We start from the raw sequence: 23,802 nt of genomic DNA, 5'->3' as shown, positions 1-23,802 counted from the left end.
ACGGACTCCTTACTGTCCTGATATGGCCCCTGCGATTTCTGGCTGGTTCCCAAAATCAAAAGGCCATTGAAAGGAGCGCGATTTCAGACAGGGAAGAACATTATGGCTGCAACGACAGCTGAGCTAAACTCCATTCCGAAAAGGGCCTTTTCGGAATACTTCCCACAATGGCAGCACCGCTGGGAGAAGTGTGTGGAGTCCCAAGTAGACTACTTTAAAGATGACTAGGTTTGCAACGCTCCAGTTATGCAAGTTTTTTTTCAACGGCCAAAGGTCGGATACTTTTCTAACAGACCTCGTACTATCGCGCGCAGTATGGCTTGCAACATGCATCAGGTGGTATGAGCTGATGTCACGAAGCAATGAGAGTCGGGCGCTGCTGCAAAGTTCTGTATATAGCTGCCTACCGGCATGCCTGTGTGCCTGGTACTGTGCAGCACAGCGTATTCATTTTCTATCAAACTCATAAAGCAGGAGAAGGTGGCCGCCAGAGCGTTGCAGGTCATTCTGACTACGACTGTACATTTGTAGCATACAGTGTAATACAGTGCTAAATTTGTGCAACATACTGCGTGAGACTCAGTATAAATGCCTACAATATGTGTATAAGTAAGGTTTGCAGTAAAAAAGTGCTGTGTGGAAAATAAGAGTGCATTAAAAATGTTTCATGTACAACTTCCAATGTAATGTTTTGTCATGAGGCTGTATCATAACTACTAGTTAAATTAGGCTTTAAGGAAGTGATGTATAGAATTAAGGTTACTAACTCTTGAAAGTGTATATGACCAGTACCTAGAGTAGCAGAAACGAATTTTGAGTTTTATTTCAAGGAAATAACCTAATTTCGGTAGGTGTAGTTGATGAACTGTATTCTCTTTGAATTAATTGCAGGTGTCTTTTCTCTATATGGAGACTCTGCATTGGATGATGCACTGGGGATCTTTGTTAAACTGCTGCTTTCAATACCTCAGTCTGACTTACTGGTGAGCAGATTTGTTGACACCATTCATTTTTTGTTAGTTGTTGACTGTTGACATGTATATCTGTTTGTGTATCACCATGTGTGTTTTAATGGATTCTTCTTCTGCTGGTGTGTACTGGCTGTTAATAATCTAATGTCTAGTGTACATTCCTTGTTGGAAAAAAGAAAAACAGACATTGTATAAGTGTCAACAACATGACCCTAGTTGTGTTTTTGACATTTCCAGTTTTTTTCTTTGGCAGGGTTGTTTATTAGTCTTTCACTTCTACATAGTCTTTGAGTAACCTGCGCATGCTTCATGCTTATTAGTGGGGATATTTTATGAAATACATTTAATCTTTGCAGCTGTATTTTGTACATGTGAATGAAGTCCACCAGTGTTATTCGTGTTGCACTCGTGCCTGTCCGGTCTGTTGATTCTTTGCTCTGTTTTGTTATGCTGCGGTCACAAACATGTAGTCTCAGCATGCCTAATTCACCACCTTAGAACAGTGGTATTCTGTTTTATATGAAGCTGTGGATGGGGCGCTAAAACAGTGAAGAATGCCGAAGGGTGAAAGTAGTGAAGGAAGGTGCGGAGTGGAGTACCTTCAGGCTTTCATAAACAAAAAGAAAAGGCTGCAAGTAGGTGCGTTATTGCAGGCTACATAGCATGCTGTTAGGCTATTAATTGCAGGTGACTATAGATATTGTGCATTAATAGGGCGTGTAGTGCCCAGTGCATGAGTAGAACGGCCAAGGTACGGCTGAGGTCATGGAGGAGGCTTGCTTCCTCAAAACCAAGGCTGCTGCAAGGTTAGCTGACAATAAAAATCAAAGGGCTGGGACGAGCTGGTTGGTTCTGAATCATAGGAAATATGAGGCATGATTGCTGCCTTGTCTCTTGTGTTTGTGTTTTCTTCCTGTGTTGTGCTCTTTCGGCTGTTATGAAAACTATGAATAAAAATCAGCTGTGCAGAATGCAGGAGAAGAAATACTATGCAGTTTTTCATTCAAGCTCATAGCAACTGGGCGGACAGCTGGACACTGGGCTGGACGTTTTTGAGTGCAATGCAAGCCTAGCCCTTGTCCAAATTTTCATCTGGATGCGTGATGTGCCTTAATATTGGCAATATTGGGCTTCATTCATTTTGAATTTGGCAGTTAATTGATTACTTCAGTTTCACATGCAGTAAAGGGCTCCGTTGAGAACCGCAACCTTCAGCAATCACGGCTCCAAGAAACTTATGCTGCAAGAGCCAACATTTAGTTCCAGTGCTGAGCTCGTCACAAGATGGCTATGCAACAGCCAGTCTCAGGATATTACAGAAAGTAACATTACCTTTAACGCCACACTTACCCCACCTCCTGCTACTTGTTCGCTAAGTAGGGGACTCCCAGTTAACACGCAGTGACATCACCCTTGTGCCAAACTGCGCTAAATCAGATAAGCTGCGCCGTCTTGATAAAACTTGGGAAAATTGCGCCAAGCTGGTCCAGACTCTCTTCTTTTGAATTGGGTGTCACCATTCGACGGCTGTCTAGGCAAACAACTTTTGTTGTCGCCGCTGTTTCACTATGTTACTCTTCGTTGGGGCCCACTTATAATGAACATAACTGTTACGTTGCATTCGTTCTTTATGTCTCAAAGTTTGCTGTAAATGGACCAACTAAAACGAACATCGTGACCAGAACTTCCATGGTGTACTTTTTATGCCATGTGTGTGAGCCACCTTTAGTCCAGTAAAGTTTCGGCACACGTTCTCGAGCTGCTGCCCATTTCTCTCTTGCTTAAAAAACAAGAGCAGCGCATGCATAGACCTGGAGGCCGATCGACATCTGGCTTTTGTTCCTTTAGAACCTACCTCTCATTGGCATGATTCCGACTGGCCAGCTGATTAGGCCCAGCGTGAGTCGAACAATTGACGGTTTTGTTTAATTGTGATGCAAATATTGTTTTGTGGTATAATTAACACACATAAACATGGCAATTTCTGAGTATACGTATACCGCATCTGCCAGAATATAGAAAAATTATAGGTGTAACGGTAAGAGATCGGAAGCTGGCAAATGCGGGTTAATGACATTCTAGTTGAAATCAAGAGGAAGAAATGGGCTTGGGCAGGGCATGTAATGCGAAGACAAGATAACTGCTGGTCCTTAAGGGTAACAGAGTGGATTCCAAGAGAAGGCAAACGTAGCAGGGGGCGGCAGAAAGTCAGGTGGGCGGATGAGGTTAAGAAGTTTGCGGGGATACGGTGGCCACAACTGGCAAAGGACAGGGTTAACTGGAGAGATATGGGAGAGGGCTTTGCCCTGCAGTGGGAGTAGTCAGGCTGATGATGTCTGCTGAGCGCTGATGGGCAATTGCTTGTGGGAAGAGCCCATGCAGACACTATGCGTTGGTACAGCGGTGACACGTAGACAGCATTCCACGCTATATGCGATCAGATTTTTGTATTGACTAAATAGCACTGTACTGAACAAGGTAGCCTAGGTGGGCATGTTGACGTGACATTGTTGAATGCATTTTGTGTAATGCACCAAGAAGTGCACACAGAAGTAGGACATATGCGCTGAAGGGGCTAGTGAGGTTGTGATATGTGGAGGCAAAGATTTGCTGATGGATTCTGAGGAAACTGAAATGTCAGATGAGAAGTCTCTAAAAGTGAGCATTTTTCTTTTGTTACCACAAAGATCGGAAAAATTTTTAAAATCTCTGAAGTTGCTCTTGAGTTGGCTGCCAAATTTCTGTGTAGGATGTCTATAAATGTAAGCGCATTGGGCTTTTGTATTAGCGCTTTTGTTTGGCCACACACACACGCCGACGTAATGGTGCACGGCTCGACCTCCGTGAACAAATATCCTGGTTGAAATGCTGTTGTGGTAAGTGCCTATGAAACTGGGAAGCTGCCTGTGCGACGCTGACAGATGATGGGAGGAGGGGTGCGGTAAAAACAAATGCGTGCACTATATGGGTCTTCTTGAACACCTGTCACATACACCCCCTGCACTGCCGTTTACAGTCGAAGTGGGCTGCTGGGGCAGTGTATGGTGTATTTTCTGTATTGGGCATAGCCCAGTGGTCAGAGTTGGAATGCAAGGCTGTTAACTCACATGTGCACAAAAAAAAAAAGAACCTAATATAGGGTACTCTATTCATAATTGGAAATATTTATAGTGTACATGATGCAAGTTAACCACTTCAGCGTTATGTGCACTGCTGTACTCTGGTAAGCTAGAGTTGTGTGACAGCCCACTGTTCTTGAACTTTGTTTACGTTTGCTGTTTCAGGACTACCCCAAGCTGAGCCAGGCCTACTATGTCCTGCTCGAGTGCCTGGCACAGGACCATATGCACTTCTTGAGCAACCTGGAGCCACATGTGTTTCTCTACATTCTGTCATCTGTTTCGGAAGGGCTCACAGCCCTTGGTGGGTGCTTCAAGCCTTATGTGGACGGGGCTTTTGAGTCAACTGAGCAGAAATTGAGAATATTGAGAAAAGCTTTGTGGTAAAGCAGATGGAAACACTCTTGGGGCAAGGGAAGGACCAGAAGGAACTCACGTAGCCTCTTTTTTCTTAGTAATGCTTTGCTATAGATGCACTGCATGAGGCTTTGGAAAGTAAACTTGCTTACAAATGCATAAAATTGTGGAGTGCATGCAATTCTTCATAATGATTGAGTGCACTGACAACCTTCCACATTTTTTCTCAACTAAAAAATAACTGCACACTGGTAGTCACACCTGCGGACGTAGTCTAACCCTACACATAATTTTGATGTGTTCACTGGAGTTGTGCGCATCTCTGTGCCTTATCTAGTGTCTGCATAGAGAAAGGTAGGCTCTCCCCAACTAGACATTAGTTTGGTACAGTATTACAGATGCACATGTAATGGTGTTAAAGGACTGTAGACACCTCATTATAGTTGCATGTTTTCTTTCTCTGTAATGATGCATAAGACAATACATGGACTAACACATGTTGTTCTTCTATGATTGCTAAATAATTTATAATTGAATTTCTTCTCTCATGCTGTTTTGGTTTCATCAACCAAATGATGGCTGTGGTGTCTAGGAAGAGTTTAGGTCATGTGAGGCATAAAAAAAAGTGCAACATAGCCGCTGATGTTTGTTTTCTTTCCAGCTCTTGAAGCAAGCTGATTTAAGGGTTTTAGTGAACTAGAACTATGTATGAGGGACTATACAGCAGTTTTTTTCATGCCTCACGTGACCTAAACACCTCTTACATGTCGCAGCCATCATTCAGTTCTTGAAACGGCAGTTTTACTATATCGTATGCTAAAAAATTTTGTGCTTCAGAGTAAGCATATTCCAAACGCTATTTTAAATCGTGCCTTAATTTTTGCCAGAGTTCGGTGCGCATGGCTCTTGCGTACGTTAAAATATTGTTTCCAACATATCTATGCACTTTGAAATAGGGCCCCTTGCTGTGGAGAGAATTTATCGTTACTGTGTTTTTCAGTACATTCACTGGCTATCTATAAATGGGGTATCAGGCTTTTGCTTTGTCTCATCTGGCCTATATCAAAATGTATGAGTGATAAATTTGCTGGATTTTTTATTCAGAGTGACTATTCTGCCACTCTTGGGCTTAAAGAGGAGCGTCAGTTTGTTGACAAAAGTGGTTCTCTCCAAAAACCAAATGGCGCCACTGGGGCTAAAAATCAAATCCAATATCGCTGCGTCTCCATTTGCACATGCTAAACTAAAAGTGCAGAGATGACAAACAGCGTAACATCCTGTAAAATGCTTGCTTTTAGTTCACATACATACGAGGTCTGTTAGAAAAGTAGCAGACTTTATTTTTTTTTGCGAACACCTGTTGGATATGAAACAAGCGCGCTTACAGCAGCCGACCTTGAACCCTCGTGCGCATGCACGAATTTTTTCCCGCCTGCCGATAGCGTCAGTCGCTGGGAAGCAGCGTTTGAGTGAGGCAGTGCGCAGTGCTCTCGTTGGTTTTTTGTTGCAAGGAATATGGCGGAGCGAGAGGAGCAGCGCTACTACCTCAAATTTTGCCAGAAACTTGGCGATAGCCAAGTGGAAACCATTCGAAATGTTCACACGGCTTTCGGTGATGATGCTATGAGCAGCACACAGATTAAGTAGTGGTGCAACTGGTTTAAAGACGGCCGCACATCTGTGGAGAGAGAGCCACGCTCCGGTCGGCCATCAACATGCCGAAATGGCCAGGTAATTGCCGAAGTGAACGCTGTGGTGATGTGGGACTGTTGTGTGACTATCCGAGAAATTGCGGAAGAGGTGGACATCAGCAATTTTTCTGCACATTCCATTATCACTGAAGATTTGGCCATGGAGAGAGTTGCGGCGAAATTCGTGCCGAAGCTGCTGACGGTGGAGAAAAAGCAGCTTCATGTTGAAGTCTCACAGGAGATGCTGGATTCCACAAACAGTTACCCTGACTTCACCGACGCCATAATGACTGGTGACGAGTCTTGGGTGTACGGGTACGACCTGGAAACCAAATCCCAGTCGTCACAGAGGACGCATTCCACGTCACCAAGACCAAAGAAGGCCCGCCAAGTGCGCAGCAATGTCAAAGTGATGCTGACTGCTTTCTTTGACTCCCTTTGTGTGGCACACCACGAGTACGCACCCCACAGGGTCAAAGAATGACTAAAGAGTACTACAGGAATGTCCTCCATCGCTTACGTGGTGCTGTGCGGCGCAAGAGACCGGAATTAAGGTCAACAAGAAATTGGCGCCTCCCTCGCGGCATTGCTCCTGCACATTCCTCGCATTTGATTCAGACTTTTCTGGCGAAAAACCAGACTCCTGTAGTTCAACAGGCTCCTTACTCTCCTGATATGTCCTCCTACGACTTCTGGCTGTTTCCTAAAATCAAGAGGCCATTGAAAGGAGCGCGATTTCAGAAAAGAAAGGACATTATGGCTGCAACGACAGCAGAGCTAAATTCCATTCCGAAAAGGGCCTTTTCGGAATACTTCCAACAATGGCAGCACCGCTGGGAGATGTATATGGAGTCCCAAGGAGACTACTTTGAAGGTGATTAGGTTTCTAACGCTCCAGTTATGCCAGTTTTTTTTCTTCGGCCAAAAGTCGGATACTTTTCTAACAGACCTCGTATGCATACGTTATTCTAAAACTGCCTATGAAACCGAAACAGCATCAAGAAGAAATTCAATAAGTTATTGAGCATTCGTGGGGGAATACCACAGGGTGGTCTGTATATGTTAATGTGTAATGCACCATTTTAAAGAAGAAAACATACGAGCAGAAATTTTGTATCTGTAAGCCTTTATTATAAACAGCACAGTTATTAGTCACCAACAACTGATGAAGGTACCCATCGCCAATATTTTACTGCTACAAGAAGCTTGGTGTGCATAGTATGCGAGCTCGCAATTGTTGCATTAGGAACCTTGCTTAATATTCTTGGCAATTTTTCAGTCAGTGGAAGCACTTATTTTTATGTGTCCCTATTCTGGAAACTGTGGTCTGTGAACATGACGGCGATAGAACACTGGCAAGAGCCTAGAAGCCTGAAACAAATCGGGTCTCATCCAAAAGATGAACGCAGTTTTTCATTGGACAATGCAGTGCTAATTTTGTCACATGACTGAAGAATTGTTGCATTACTTCTTTGGTAACACATACACACTTCTATGGTTTTTTTCTGCATGCGCTCATAAAAATGCGCTGATGCATGAGTGTATGATATAAGGGCTGCTGATTATCTGCTGTTTTATTTGTCGACATGATTGCAGTGTCACTTTTCAGTTTTAAGTTTATTAAAATAAAAAAATGCGTCGAGCAATGCATAAATGGCAATCAGATATAATAAGGGTTATTTGAAGGATAAAACATGGGCACTTTACTACAGCTATGTTATGCATATTGATGTTTGGTCACATGGTGGGACGCATCAGTAGGGTCGAAGTTTCAGTGCAGAGTGTCTTCATCTAGGTTTTCTCAGTTACCTGTACAGAGGTATAACTGAAGTATAATTCGTTGTTTGATTGGCAATATCATGCTGATTCTATTGGTGTAAAGCCCAAACCCTTCACTTTTACCACAATATCATGACAGTTTTGGTTAATTATTGGTTGGTTTTAGTTGTGGCATGAGGGCTTGCTGTCAGGTTTTCACAATCCAAAATACAGATGTGTAGAGAGTTATGAGGGAGCAATAATTGCAGTTTGTTACGTGCATGTTAGTAAATATTTAAGATGTGGTGCTCCTCAGCAAAACTTCTGCAGTGTTTGTGAGCTTGAGCTCCTCTTTTCAATTCTATTTTTAGTTTTTTGGTGGCTCATTTGGTTAATTTTCATTCAAATACAGCATGTTTGTGCACCCTTGGGCCACAAGAGTGAGCATAAGGGAGCGCTAGAAAATAATTTACATTGCTCCTTAGCAACTGTAGAATGCAGTGAACCATAAAAGTTTAATGTATCATGTGTTTATCCATATCCCTCCTCTACGGCATCTCTAATGACACACAAGCAGCTTTGAGAAGTTTAACCCCACATGTACTTATGCCACGTATGGTCAGTGTTACAGGCATTTTTATAGTGCTGTTGAGGCACATTCAAGCTTGCCACCCTGATCTGACCTGATTCTGCAGAAATGCTTCATGCTTAGACTGACTCCAGTTAGTTTCAAAATTGAGGTCGTTGTTTTGATTTGCACATTGCTCAGGTATATATTTCTAGTTGTGGTTTTCAGTACTATTTGTTGTAGACATAGCAGTGCTTTCCAGTGCTTGCATGTGCCATGAATGTGTACTATCATGAGAAAAAGTAAGAGCCCCCCCCCCCCCCCCCCCCCCCCCCATATCTAATGGCAGGGTAGAGAACGCAAGAGGGGGTCTGTTACTTTTGCTCATGATAGTACATGTGAATGACAAATGCAAAACCTGCTTGTTTTTTTTTTTTTTTTTTTGCTAGTAGGCATGAGGCATTTCTCTGCAACCCGATGAGGGGGATTATGCCAGTGACAGTATTGCTCGTGTGGTGTTCCCTGAAGGTTCACAAACTGAGAGGTGTTTAGTAGCACTGCTACTGCTTAATGTTTTAAAAGGCACTGGCCTTCTGGGGCAGTGATGGGTGTTTTATTTTGTTTAGGCTACGCGACATGAGCAGATCAATGGTGATATGTTGAATGTAAGACTAATCCTACTCGCATCACTACTGCCACCTCCTGAATGTGCAATCTGGAGGAAAAAAAAAACACTTATTTAGCTAAAACTTTCAGATTTCATGTTGGCATTGGGGCTTGCTGTCATTGCAGACACAATGGTGTGCACTGGTTGCTGTGCCACCTTGGACCACATGGTGAGCTTTCTGTTCCGTCGCTTGTCCAAGGGGAGTACAAAAGGACCTCCTGAGCCTTGTCTTCGCGTCCTTGAACTGCATCCTGAAATTTTGCAGCAGGTATACAAACTCTTTTTTTTTTTGCCTTTTTTGTTATGTTGCACAGGCGACTCATGCTGACTGTATCATTTGAATGCCTCTTGGCTACACAAAGTTCGAATTATTTGAAATTTGTGTATGATAAAAAGCAAAATTGTACATTAGAGTGCAAACACTTGCACATGAGTAGCTTGTTTTTGAGGGTTTTATGTGCATGGGCTCACTCCTGCCATGTAGCAAATCGTCGACTTCTACATAACTTATGGAGATTTGGAACGGAATGGGGAATTTTATATTTTCCTTGTATATGCATTTCTAAGGAGGGTAGGGAAAAGGGATTCGTGTTGTGTCTTTAAGGGGGGACCCTGGTCTTGAAAAGAAAATTTTATTAATCTAGATATAGTAATGAAATTTTCAGGCCAAATGTATTTTTGTGCGCTGATTCTAGATATGTCATTTAATTTCGTGTAAAACAATTCCTTGAGCACTTGTGCAATTTTTATGCAAGTATTTTGGGAAAAGTTTTGAAGAAAATCTGCTGCGGTAAACTCACTGAAATGCATGCCATTGGGTTCTCTTGACACCAAGGAACGCAATAAGGGTAAAATTATCATCCTGGCTATCATAGAACTTGAGTTATAGGGTACTGAAGCTGCCACTTCAGAAACAGGAATACACACTTTTCTTTTCATTTCTGAAGTGACTACTTCAAAACTCTATAACTCAAGTTCTATGAGAGCCAGGATGATAATTTTACCCTTATTGCATTCCTTGGTGACAAGAGAACCCAATGGCATGCATTTCAGTGAGTTTCCTGCAGCAAATTTTCTGCAAAACTTTTCCCAAAATACTTGCATAAAGATTGCACAAGTGCTCAGGGAATTGTTTTACACGAAATTAAATGACATACCTAGAATCAGCGCACAAAAATACATGTGGCCTGAAAATTTTATAACTGACACTTCATTAATAAAATTTTTTTTTTCAAGACCAGGGTCCCCCCTTAAGAGGTCGTGCAGCACTTTGTGAAGTAATGCCATTTATGTTTCAGGTGAATTATTGTTGTAGAGAACCAACGCCAGGAGCTTGGTTTTTTGATCAAATTCAAATATTAAATACCTTGCATCATAAAAAGGAAACGTGTTACAGACGAGGACAAAGAAAGAACGAGACAGGACATGCACTCCTGTCTCTTTCTTTCTTTGTCCTCGTCTGTGGTGTTTTTTTTATGGTGCAAGGAAACCACTAGCCCAACTTTTCGCTCCGACTGCATTAAATACCTTAGTACGGGTATTATGACACACTGAAAGCATTATTATATGCAGTGTTGTGCAACCAACAAGCAATGCACATGTGCTCACATTGTGTATTTATTTATTCATTCCTCAAATGCCCACAGGGGACACTATGTGAGGGGTAGGTAAACAAACAGCTGTTAAACATGAATACAAATGATCTTTGATGGCAGTTTTAAAGGGACTGAAGTTGGTGATGGTAGCCACTTCGGATGGAAGGTCATTCCAGTCTCTTGACTGTTTTGAAGAAAAAGGACTGGCAATATGTTTCAGTGCTGGTTTTCACTGAGTATGTGGCATTAAGGTGACTGTTCTGGGAAATTCGATGAGTGCGTGTGATAGGTATCTTTTCATGATTTAAGGTTTAATTAGAATTTATGATATGAGGAAAGACTGGCAATTTTGTGACGACAGGCCAACGTAGGAAGATGAAGCTGAATCTTTAATGTGGAAATGCTAGTGTGATACAAATAGGAAGAAAAATTAATCTGGCTGTGCGGTTCTGGACAGATTCGAGTGTGCCAATGAGGATAGCAAAGTGAGGATCATACGCGGTGCATGCAAACTGTAATTTTGACTGTACAAATGTTAACTAAGCAAACAGTTTTATGGAACGGGGTGCAAAGTAAGGTTACGGTGCAAGTACCCTAAAACTAGATTGGACATGGTGAACATGATGCAACCAGGTCAAATCTTTACGTAAATGGATACCAAGATAATTATAGGGGTCTGCTTACTTAATGGGGAGCAGATATGTAGTAGATGTAGCCAACAAGTTTGCCAGACAACAGCCAGAAACCGCTTTGTTTTTGCCATTCACAGCCTATTTTTGCCATTTGCCATCATGTGGCATGGTTTTGCTTTATGGTGTCGTTTTGGTACTGCAGCACTGAATTTACCCTTTGTTTAATATAGTCGTCGAATTATGTCAATGTGTTTTCCTGACACCAAGTGTGGTAACATGTTGTTTTATCCCATAGGGAATGCCTTAGGAGAGAACAAGAAGTCCAAATGAACAAAAGTGCCATTTTTATTAGGCGTGTCAAAATACATTGAAAATGTTGGTTGGCCCGCCATGTTCTCAAAGTTGTTTGATAAAAATTTGCGAGAAGTACCAGTGCTGAGAGTTTCATGGCAGGTCACCTGCAATTAGTCCTTATTTCTTATCTGCAAAGCAAGCTGTGTAGGTACTGGCAAGTAGTATTTACTAATTGTGGTAGCTGTGCTGTCTTGTGCTTGCAATATTCAGAACACCCTGAGCTGATCCTTTGGCATTCTTTACTGTCTTCACTGGTGCCTTGCTTTCTGAATAACATGAAGGTTCCCTTTTGTTGCGATGTGAGATGACTGCTATAACCACAGTTTACTACCCTATACAGGTCCCACGCCAGTTCATCTGCTTTACAGAAAAATGCTTTTATGTTCATAATCCGTTTTGAAGAGGAAAGGATACTTGTGACTACATCATTAAAAAGATCACAGGATGCTGTGTGATGTCAGGATTGGCCCATCATTGGAAGCATTGCATGTGCTGTGATGCCACGAGCTGTTGCATATGTTCAGGCATGACCAGCTGCGTTCTGTCAGTGCCGCTTATAATGCATGCTTTCTCTGATTGGACCACATTAAGTGCACAAGTACAAGTGGTGCTTTCAACCAGGCATGTGTCTCTCTTTGTCTTAGCTGACTCGTTTTTATATTGACACAAGTGGCTATTGCCAGCATCTTTGAATAAAACTGTTGGATATTTTCAGCAGCACGTGGGCAGAGCAGGGTGCCTTAGTGAGACCCTCGGAAACTGAAAAATGGCAGCTTTGATGTGTGGCTCAGAGTCGCCTTTAAATAAAGATAAAGAAAGCTAGTACACCCGCAGTCAAATTTATGGAAGGCAACATTAGCCAAAAAATTTAATTTCATCGCTTTGTTTCTTAGCATCCTGGAATAGATAATGCAGCCTAATGGTGGTTCTGTGGATTACCTAGTGAAGCATTAAATATCGAGCAGTATGCCTCGTTACACAGATATATATATTTTTTTTGACAGAGCTGCCTTTCATAAACTTTTGGCGGCATGTGTACATAGGTTCTGCCACTTCTGTGATGCCATCTTAGTGTGAGCAGGTTAAAATAGGGGCACCCAAATGAAAGCGTTGGCGCCCAGGGGCAGTGCATACTTACTTGAATATCTGGGGACAAGGAAACGGACACTTTAGCAAGACAGGTGCGGTGCAGGTCCTGCATAGCTTTGAGACTGCCAGGCTGCCTGGGCTTGCAGTGTGTCATTGGTGTGGGCTCAGCATACCTTGTTGAAGGTCAGTAACTCCAGGCTGTTGGGAGTTGCATGTAAATGATGCTTGCTTGGTACATTCAGTTAACCAGAGAGGAATGGTAGGCTACTTGTGCTGGCAATAGGTTAGTAATGCTTGGTTGGGGTCTTCAGCTAAGCTCAAAGGAATGCTGTATGCATAGAGTTTCTTACTATTACCTAGAGGGAGAGCTGGCAGCCCGTCTATGGGAGTTTGCATGGCGACCCCTCGAGACCACTTCAGCCACCATGGGCGTTCAAAGCATCATGGGGCGGTGAGCTTCTTGTTGCGGAACTGCAACTTTTGGCCAAAAAATAATAGAAAAATAAAGCTGTTTGATAACTACAAACGTCCTAACATTCGATATCTTGTCTAATGATTGCAACAAGCAAGCAGAAAAGCATTTAAGTGCAAAGTTCCCCAAAATAAGAGACGGCTCGCTCTCCTATTGGCCAAGTAGTGAACACTATAAAAACAAATATTTCGTAATTAACAGGCGCACTTTTAAAAGTAAATATGTTTTCAAAAAAGATGTTGCTTAAATACTATAAGAGGTTTTTTAATGGCATTTCGAAAAAGTGAAACCTTTTATTGGCGTCATGTGTCGTCGCGCTTTCACTACTATGGGTTTTGCCTACTGCGTTCGCGCGAAAGTCGTCTGCGCACACATGAACAGCGTTTTCGGAATGAAACGCCTTAGTAGTGCCACTCCATGTTCCCAAAAAATTACGACTGTGCCGCAACAAGTAGCTCACCGCCCCATGATGCTTTGGGCGTCCATGGTAGCTGAAGTGCAGCACCGCCAGCTTTCCCTCTAGGTAATAGTAAGAAACTCTATGGCTGTATGTCCCAGGGTCACGATGCATTGTATAATGAAAGATGCGTAATTAAGCCCCAAGAGAATGTTAGTGTCGGAAATGACCGGTTTTGTTTTTGCAAGGAGCTGCAGCAGCCAATGCAAGGGCATAATGCATAGTCACTGATATGTGGTGCATTTATTTGCTGGCACTGATTTTGTTTCAGATGCTGAGTACTATCTTGAACATAATCATGTTTGAGGACTGCCGGAACCAGTGGTCCATGTCACGGCCCCTGCTGGGGCTCATCCTGCTCAATGAAGAATACTTCGGTCAGTTACGCCAGAGCCTAGTGAGCAGCCAGCCAGTTGAAAAACAAGCCACAATGTCACAGTGGTTTGACTCGCTCATGGATGGCATTGAACGCAATTTGCTCACAAAGAACAGGGACAGGTAGGTTTCGAGTATGTTGCATTTCATGTACACATTATATGTACACACATCGCTTCTGCCTAGTGTTCTTAAAGGGCAACTCTGGCGATTTTTCGATGTTCATCGATCGAAATGAAATTTTAAGTCTGTATTCTTTATGGTAGTCTGATGTCTCGTGTAAAATTTCGCACCTGAAAGTGGCGTAGTTTTTCTGCGAGCGAATTTTGAAGACAAGCCCTCCTCGACGTGAGCTGACGCGAGAGGCACCCATTGATCGAGCAACTTCTGCAGGCCACCCTGTACTGTGACGTCACTGGCGTGCCGGCGTGTCAAGCTGGTGGGGCGCGCGCTGGCAGTGCAGGGGAAAACTGAAAATTGGTTTTGAGGAAAGTAAATGACACAGTAACGGACACCCGAACTGCGACGTAAGGGAGGAGTGAAAGAAGGAAGGAAGGAATGAAAGAAGAAAGGAAGAAAGAGGTGCCAAAGTGGAGGTCTCCAGAATTATTTCGACAATCTGCAATTTTGCGCCATCTCAACGTGCTTGATGTGATGTGTATGCCAGAGTGATGGGTAACGGAGTAATGGGTAACGGCAACTTCTGTCGTGCTGTGGGGTGCACAAATTCTTCATCTGTGACAATGGGCGTGATCTACCATAGGTTTCCTAGCGATAAGAATCTTCAGAACAAGTGGGTGAGAGCTGTCCGCCGTGTCAACTGGTCTCCGAGGAAGCATTCCCGCTTGTGCTTGGAACATTTTGCGCCAGATTGCTATGAAGACAGCGTGTACTTCAGAGAGAGCTTTGGACTCGCTAAGGCTTCGTTCAACCGGCGCTTGAATGCAGATTCTGTGCCAACATTATTTGAGTACAACCGCCCATCGCACCGGCCAGCTGAACGAAGTGCGGCCGTCAAAAGGAAGCAGACCACGGTAACCGTGCTCAAAATGTGTTTGATTGTAGTACTGTAGCTGGCGTGAATTCACTTCCAAAAGCTTGCCGTCGAGACAAAGCTTCGCAAAGAGAGGACTGTTGGTGATGCATGCCCCTGTAAAGGATGTGCACCGCGGCAACGTTGCAGCAGCTGATTCTTTCATCAGACTGGGTCGGCTGGCACTCCCCACACGAACAGCTGTCAGCGGGAGCATCACATTAACTTTTTTTCTGATGATTGTGTCACAAATGCATGCACGAGAAAAGACTCAAGTACTTCTCCGAGTTCAGACCGTCTCCATGCTGCAGGTGACGCGGCCTGTGGTGTGACTCGGCTGGCTCACGCGGCGGTGGATCATGCCTGAAAGGCGACTCGTCCAGCCCAAAATCGTCGAATGAGTCGTCTTCTAAAGACTCTCTGGTCTCGGAAAAGCTGTTCTCCGCGCTTTCAGTCATGTCGACAGCGCGGCTCAGGGTAGTTGAGATATCTTCGGGGACTTCACAGCGTGGCGAACATGCTGGTGACGTCACAGTCAATACTGCACGAAGGCACTTCCCCGGTTTCGGTTTTGCGGTTTTGGTTTCGAGTTTTGTGTTTTTTGCTGTTTAAAAATTATTTTAGGGTTGCTTTTGAAAACCTTGTATTGTACACATTACAGGAGATTCTCAGGAACACAAAACAGCCATTAACTTAAAATGGCTGAAAAATAGCCGGAGTTGCCCTTTAAGTATGAAATGCTTTTAGCTCCCATTCTTGACAGACTTAGGTGAGCATTATCCGAACCTGAAGCACATGAAGCCAAAAAACCTGGAAAAGAACATGATGCCGAAATTATCCAAAGCTTTCCGGGCGTTTTCATCTGAATAGGAGGTAGCAGAAAAAAACTTGTCAAACTTGTAGGTACAAGCGGGATTCAAACCAGCAGTGGTGCAAACAGAGCAGCTTCTTTTTCCGATGCCGTAAACCACTCGGCCATCGCCATAACCTCTCGCACAATGTCTTCTGATTGGGAGCTTCTTGAGCTGTGCGTTGAACTCGTCATCTTCCTCATCTTTCATCTGTTTATTTTGCACTTCTAATTATTTGTTTCCAGGCTGGCACCGTGGCTATGCCGTTGAACCGGTTGAGTCATAAGGTAGAAAGGGTCTTGTACAAGAGTGTGCTGATAAGTACTGAGCTTGACTGGGAATAATTAATGGTACAGGAGTGAAGCTTACCCATTATTCAACATATTCTCCTCAAAGGCGAATGCACTTTTGACATCGGTCCTGCCCTTCAGGAAAAAGGACTGGTTGTGTGTCAAACCACCCGTTTGCAGCAGCTAAGCTACGACATATTCACGGGCTGAAAAATCTGTGCCCTTGAAATGTTTCTTGAGACTCTGAAGTAGGTCCTAGTCGCTGGGAGCTAAATTAGGAGATTAAGGTAGATGTTGCACTATTTGAACTATGATATTGGCCAGTTTTTGAATGATTATGGAAGCTTTGTGTGCTTGGACGTTGCCGTGCAAAAACAGCACTCCCTTCGACAGCTTTTTCGATGTTTCTTGGTCAGCTTCTGCCTCACTTTGTGCAACAGTGAAGTATAATAGGCTGCTGTGCCCATGGCACCCATGTCTAAATAATCCACAAACACGTTTTCATCCCTCTCACTAAGCACGGATGCTATCACTTGGTGGGTGACCCTTTCAGTGGGGATTTCTTTGGTTGGGGTGAGCCCAAGGCTCTCCACTCCTTCGACTGCTCTTTGGTTTTGGGACTATACAGAAATAACCTTGTCTCATCCAGTGTGAGCTTACAAAAAAACTTGCTTCTCCTACCTCAATACGCCAAAGAATGGCTCGAGAAGTGGCCACATGTTCATGCTTCTGGTCAGCATTGAGGCCTTTGAAACTCTCTTTGAAGAAATCATCGCTGTAGCTAGCACATCAGTTAGGATGTAACCCACGCGCCCTCACAAAACATTTAGGGTATGTTGTTTGCAGTTGGCTGATTTCACTGGGGTGTGTGAAGCGACAGCCTTCAGCCCAGAATTCGGCCGAGAATGTTCTAAGATAATAGCTTTTGTGGTAAAGTACCCAAAGTTCTCATTGTTCATTTGGATCAAGGTGAAGCTCGAGGCTTGCTAGCACCCCCTCGTATGTCTCCCGTGGTTGCTTTATGTAGCCACAGACAAAGGTGAGAAGGTGGCAAAACATGTCACTAAGGCCAGTGGAGAGTGAGCAAGCGCTATGGCACATTAAACAGTGAAAGCAGCAAGGGATGCTGAGCGTCCTGTCCCGTGCAAAGAACAGGAGGAGCTGAATGTGGTGGCGCACAAAGGGGCAAAGGAAAGGGGGTGTGTACTGTCCAGCTAAGAAGAGTGTCTGATTGGGGAGGTTCGTCTAGCAGCGAATGCAGACAAGTCTCATTGCCTACCTCTAGGCGCAGAAGCGGGTGAAGATGTGGCACATTCAGCAATAAACCTTGCCCAAGTTTAGCTACCACAATCCCTGAACTGACCTGGAATGCACTACGCCTTCCCAGCAATGCATTTCATGCTTACACCTACTCTCTGTGATGAGATAGACAAAATTTTTTTTTCTTTTATATTCCAGGTTTACACAGAACTTGTCTGTCTTCCGGAGGGACATCAACGATTCCTTGAAAGGACCTGCATCGTTGGACATGATGACGTAGCACATCTGATATGAGGCAGACCTGGAAGCTGCTGCTGTTGCTCTAGGATGTTTGGAATGCCACCTAAATTCTTCTCTGCCCTTGAATTGTGATTGGTTGTCCATTTGATCATGAGTGATCATTTTGTCATAAGCTGGATAACAAAAAAAATTCTGAGCTGCAGTTTGCCGGTGTGCATTATTGTTCACTTGATTGCATAGTACCATTGATTTGCCTTGAAATGGTTTAAGGTGTAGTAATAGTAATGCATTGTTTGCCTTGAAGCATTGCTTTCTTTTGCATTCATGTGTGCGTGTGTTTGTGTGTGTGCAAATGGCTTTTTTTTTTTCATGGAGAAAAGTGATTACCAGAAACAAATTTTTGCATTTTCTATTGAATGTCTATTTAAACATAGCAATGATGAGCTCTGATGTGTATATAATGGAGACGAATATTTGATGGGGTTGGCAAGTGCTAGTGAGGTATTTATTTCAGTTGGGTGTCTTGTCATCTTTCCCTGTTGTTTTGTTTTTGTCTTTTTGTTATAATTTGAAGTCTTCATTCCAATGGAACATGTGCTGATATTTTTTTACCCAGAAATGTACATAAATAAAGTGATGTAAATATAACATTGCTGTTGTGGTTTACTGGAGGGACCTTTGGTGGGTTTGGAGTAGTCGCAAAATCTCCCTGCTTTTGTTTAACGTACCATAAAGTGCGGCTCGGGAACCGCGTTGGTGGCGAGAATCTAAGGTATGATGAGGTGCAACTGGTGCAACTCCGAAGATGCAAGGAAAAAGTTTCTGGGTTAGGCGGCTGCAGGCGAGCTGAAGAGAGAAGGAACGCCCGGAGTGCTAAGAAGGGTTTTGAATTTTCCGCCTCGGCTGACCTTTATCTGAAGCGCCGAGACTGGTCGAGCTACCACCGTGACCTCTCTAGCGGCCCCTTCCTACGCTCCCCTAGGAGCAAGAAGATACGGAGCAATAGGGGCGCATCCTGAAAACGGCCGCCAGAGGCCGCCATTTCCGTTGTTTCACCACGTTACACACTTCCGTCTTTGTGCGACCGATTACATTGTTGTGTTTACAGAGGATTTACTTAGCTTGTGCTTCGGTTCGGTTTTTACCTGAGATTCTGGAGTTTGGAGTTTTGGACACGGTAATGGAGACAACGCTGTCGGAAGAGAAAAATGTGCCTGGGCAGGTTGGTATCATTTCTGTAGCGTCGTCGTCGTGTGATCATCGAGGCCTAGCGCAAATGTTTCGGGTGTCACCGTTGCACTGCAAACTTTGTGGCGATCGTTTATGTAATTGTGAATGTTTAGGTGCTGATGTATTCATTTATGTGGTATCAGTGATGTGTAATTACACGTAACTAATTCTAAGCCTAATATAAGCAGTGCGTTTTCTAGGCTTGTCATATCCTGCTGCTGCTTCGCTTATTTGGAATTTTGCACATCACCAGAGTTGCTGAAAATAAGCATGCGTATGAAAAACGTCTTGAAAAAACATGCGTCCGTGTTAAAATATCGACTACTACTACTGCTTGGTTTTCTATTGGTTTTGGTTCTCATACCCCCGGCTGTAAGCACACTCATTTTAATTACCTGTATGAGCGAGCCGTTATTAAACCTTTCAAGTACTTGGAAACATTTTCACTTCCTTAGCGATGTAGTGCTTGTCCTCATCGGCATTTACAGAATGACATTGAAAACCAAGTAAGGTAGACGGAGCTTCCTGCATTGTGCATTCTTTCTCTCTGCTTCTTCGTATGCGGGATTGGACGGATGAGTTCACTGTTTCGGTGTTCTCAGATTTCTCGTGATCTGCAGCTGTTATGCGCAAGTTCTGAAATTTGTTGGTGCAAACACTGCATTATTAGGCTTAGAAGTGAGCGCCCTCTGCTCATGTCCAGCTCGTGACTACGCGCTGCTTTGAACGGCCCCGTTTACGTATCGTCAGTCGTCAGCCAGAGCCCTATTTTCCCAAAGAATAAGGGTGAGCCAGCCAGGTGGCTCAGCTGTCGCTGCCGATTTCGAACGCCGTCGCTCGCTGCCTGACACTCGAGGCTGCTGTGACAGGGCAGTCGACTTCTTGCATCGTTGTTACCATTTGGGTTCATCATTGGATCATACGTCATGGGCGTAAGTGCATTTTATTTCATACATTGCAAAAAGCATTGGGTGTCTGCATCCGTGACTGTCGGCATACGTGAACGCAGGTTCCAGGGCAGTCGTGCCCTGTAACCTTCTTTCTAGTTCTGTTGCGTATTGTGCGCATGCCTTTCGTATAAATCACTGAATCAAGACAAAATACGTTTGTTGGAGAGCTCACTCGAGGAGCTGCATTCTATGTATTGAGTTGCGTAAGTGTTAGAAAGTTCAGTAGCCTCTTGTTTAGCCTTGCCTACCTTGAAGGCTGTTTGCATACTTTGTCTAGTACAGCGTTCGTCAGGCCTTTCCCGAAAAGCAGAGTCGAACATAGCACCGGCCCGTCGCTACGGCGTCCTGTCGCAGTTCCTCCTCGGGCAGTAATAGTCTGACCGTCGGCTTTATATGCCTGAACTTCATGTGTACGATTTTGGGGTGCGACGGACCGAGCGTCGAGCCGGGCTGTACCGCAAACCGATCGGGCGCTGTTGGTTGCCTAATCGCGCGGTGCTGCATTTCCAGACAACGTCGCCGCGAAACCGTTTACGGGGCGAGCCAAGGTGGCGTTGGACGAACCAGTCCAACGCTTGCTAGCCTGGGCACGCGCTTCCGAGATGTCGTAGCTCCTCACTCGTATGCTGACTTATGTTCGAGCACGCCTTCACGGCAGTCGTTGAGCCTGCAAGCGTAACGCTAGGCACGTCACTGCGGTATCGCCGTCGGCCTAGAAAGTGAACTCATTCCTTCCATCATGGGTTTGGGGCATAGCTACAAAACTAGGATAAAAGCTTACCTGTCGCGAAGGGCTGACGTAGCATTTCGTGCGCGCTGCAGTGAATGTTCCTGGTCTTCCTTTCCTTAGCTGCAGAATGTTAAAAAAAATTGTTTGGTCAAACTAGCGTTCGGTCCTCGCCCAGGTATCTCGTACAAAGTAGCATTTTATGGTCTGTATTGCTTGAGTAGCACTTTAACAACAGTACTTTGCTATAATGTCTGGAATCAGTGAGAAGCTGCTCATCTGCGACTCCCGTTTTGTGAAGAAGCAAGCTGAACAGTGCTTGACAAGTGGCGGCACATACCAGGCTAGGTAAACCGAATGTAGCAGGTTCGCTGCTCGGATGGCTTGTTTGGTGACTGAAGTTACTGTCTACAGTGGTTTCTCATTGGTTCTGGAGAATCCAGCCAAGTGCTAATATTAACTTACTACTCAAGCAAAATAGAACTTATGCTGCATTGTGCTCAACATTTGAGCGTGATTAGGGCAGTAGTATGCACAAAACAATTTTTGAAAATCGACCAGCCAAATGTGCAAGATGCAGTACGGTGCACAAGGCGAGGCACATAATTTGCTTAAGGCTGCCAGATGTCTGTATGCCGCACTACTGGGGAATGCAGTGAAAAATGTTTTGTTGCACAATTGTTGGCCATAAATTTCTGATGAGTATATTGAAATGTGACTAATGGAATTGTGTGTTTATGAGGAGCACCAAGGTTCAGAACAGTAGCACCAAATGCTTTGTCACTTTGCACATCTTGTCGCCAGCAGGCGCCATAGTGCCCCTGCGAGCGATGAGGCCTGCTGCGGGGGTCTGTCATATTGCTTTGTTCATCACATCATAGATTCATAGTACTCTATCAAAACGGCAGCCTGGAGCTATAATTCAATGAAGGGAATGTTGGGAGTTACGTGACTTTATGGCATGGAACACCTGTGTTGCTTTATATTTGTTTTGGTGGATTTCGTTGTCTTCGTTCGTTTATCGTTTATCACCTTCCTGCAGGTGTAATTTATTAGCACAGTCAGTTTTACACATAAATGACTCATTATTAAGGTTTACTGCTTCGTCTAAATTGCAGCGAGCTGTTATGTGTGATTGATGTGTTGAGGTGATACTTTAACTGTGGTTGTTTCTTGTAAGTTGAAAGACCACCTCTTTCAAGCTTTACAAGCAAGCAGGAGTGTGCCTGTAGTATCAAGTTATTGGCAGCTGTGTCTGTGATGCAGGCAAATTGACCCTAAAAGTTTAGCTTAAGAACATTTGTAGCCAACTCTGTTGAGGTCCATGTGCATTGTCATGGCGGTTGAATTGCCCTATTTTTGGTTCTTGCCATCTGCAGTACCAGATTCTCCTAGGACAAAAGTGTAATCTATGTAGAGTTCCTTCCTTTGTGGATGTGGCAAGCAAGTAGCTAGTCTGGTGTGTAAGGCGAAGCACTGCATGAGATGTGCTCTGTGGAATAATGAAGTATGAATGAACCCGCAGAATATGCGGAACAGGGTAGGATACCCAGTCTTTATGCAGCACATTACTTCCCTGCAGAATGTATTGTGATTTATTATTGTGCTTTTTAATTCTGCAGTTGTTTTGCTGTTGACTGGTTCAGAGGACAGAGGTCTTAATTGTGAAAGACCCTTGGCTGGGTGGTGGTGGTAGCATTAACAAAGCTGTGTTAGGAGCTGGTTTTAAAGGATGTGGCGCACAGCTTTCTTGTTTATCTTGAACTTGTACTGTGGGGATTACTTTCTTGTTTTTACGGGGCCAGTCTGCTGTGGAGGTAAGAAAACAGCATATTTCAGTAGGTATAGTCCTATGGTGGTAGAAACGAGGGCAGAACTGGAGGTTTTGTCAGAAGCTTCTGTTCGCAAAGAAAGAGTGGCCAGAACCAACACTAGTGACATTCCGTGTTCAAACTTTGCTACTCGTTGTTACTCTGCTTGTAGGTTGGTCACTCCACTTTAAGGTAATTTGTTTCATAGAGAATTAACCAGCATGGAGTATGAAAGCAATATGGAGTTACTTTTGCTAGAATAAACTCTAGGTGCTTTACTTTCTGCTCTTGCAATTAGTCGCAGTGGCTTGTATGAGCTAACATTATTTAATACTGCTTTTCTTCATGTTTTAACTTCGAAAAGACCAAAGGTATGGTACTGGATAGTTGTGATTGGTATTCTCTCCTGCTTTAGTGGTCGCTTTGAGGCACCTTTAGCAGTCACGTCTAGTTAAATGTCATTGCCTTCGTGATGAGTAATTGGTTTAAGGTTTTCTGTAATGGTTTGTGAAGTCTGCCTACCAGATGGAAAGAAGCATTCCGGTGTTAAAAAAAACTGTATTTTCAAATGTTCTGCAGCATCTCTTATTGCCACAGTTTGGCAGATGTTCATTTTGGTATGCCAGCTTCGATTGCTGCAAATAAAGTATGGTTGATAAAATTCAGTAGACCGACTCTTTAGGCTCCCCCTCTCCCTCTTTCTTTTGCAAGCTGCAGGTGTTAGCCTAGCCATGGAAAGTAAGCTTATGGCTTTTAATCTCGGGAGTAGCAGGCATTTAATTGACTTCATTTACATTTTGTTTCATCATGTGTTCAATGTCAAGATGGCGTTATACTTCGTTGTGTCTGTTAAACTTTAGAAGACTCGTTCAGACTTCTGGATGAATTCACCGATATGTTTATTTCCTTATCACTTTAAAAACAGGCATAGCAAGTTCCCTCATGCCATGTAGTGAAATTCCTTCCCTACATACGTTTACATATTTTAGGATACTTTTAGCACAATTCTCAACCTCACATGTTTAGCAGTGCTAAAAAATGTGGGTCAGATGTATCCCCTGAGTGCAATAGCCGCACTGAAAAAATGAGTGGTTGCCTAGAAAATATCCAGCGTGGGTTGCGATAGCACAAGGAGCCTATCAAGGTGTTTGTCATTGCTTCCGGTTTGGTGACATTGTCATATGACATGACATGCTGGTCATGACCACGCGTCACGTGCCATGCTTAGTCGTGCACCCTATATACACATCATGTGTGATCACGTGACCTGACACTTGACAGCGAAGCTGCCAAATGAGTCGATGA

The 23,802-nt window shown here is 43.8% G+C and overlaps 2 protein-coding genes across 10 annotated transcripts in view; both read left to right on the top strand.

The window, feature by feature from the left end:
• Ranbp16 (Ran-binding protein 16) overlaps positions 1-17,981 on the top strand; it is a 61,164-nt gene extending 43,183 nt beyond the window's left edge. For 5 of the 6 annotated variants that reach the window (XM_089578991.1, XM_089578992.1, XM_089578995.1 and 2 more), the window contains 5 exons: positions 892-983; positions 4,256-4,394; positions 9,257-9,399; positions 14,002-14,228; positions 17,738-17,981. In XM_089578991.1, coding sequence (XP_089435117.1) covers positions 892-983; positions 4,256-4,394; positions 9,257-9,399; positions 14,002-14,228; positions 17,738-17,819 — 683 coding nt within the window. In that variant the 3' untranslated portion in view covers positions 17,820-17,981. Of the gene's footprint in view, positions 1-891; positions 984-4,255; positions 4,395-9,256; positions 9,400-12,904; positions 12,985-14,001; positions 14,229-17,737 lie in introns of those variants that run through there. The other variant, XM_089578994.1, reaches the window with a different exon arrangement.
• Positions 17,982-18,800: 819 nt separating this feature from the next.
• slmb (beta-transducin repeat containing E3 ubiquitin protein ligase slmb) overlaps positions 18,801-23,802 on the top strand; it is a 33,360-nt gene continuing 28,358 nt past the window's right edge. For 2 of the 4 annotated variants that reach the window (XM_089578999.1, XM_089578996.1), the window contains exon 1: positions 18,801-19,001. In XM_089578999.1, coding sequence (XP_089435125.1) covers positions 18,960-19,001 — 42 coding nt within the window. In that variant the 5' untranslated portion in view covers positions 18,801-18,959. Of the gene's footprint in view, positions 19,002-19,043; positions 19,942-23,802 lie in introns of those variants that run through there. The other 2 variants (XM_089578998.1, XM_089578997.1) reach the window with 2 other exon arrangements.

Source organism: Amblyomma mixtum, chromosome 3, assembly GCF_055824585.1.
Source record: "Amblyomma mixtum isolate Tamu chromosome 3, ASM5582458v1, whole genome shotgun sequence".
NCBI lineage: Eukaryota > Metazoa > Arthropoda > Arachnida > Ixodida > Ixodidae > Amblyomma > Amblyomma mixtum.
The sequence above is the reverse complement of the archived record's forward strand: the minus strand, read 5'-3'. Positions and strand labels throughout refer to the sequence as shown.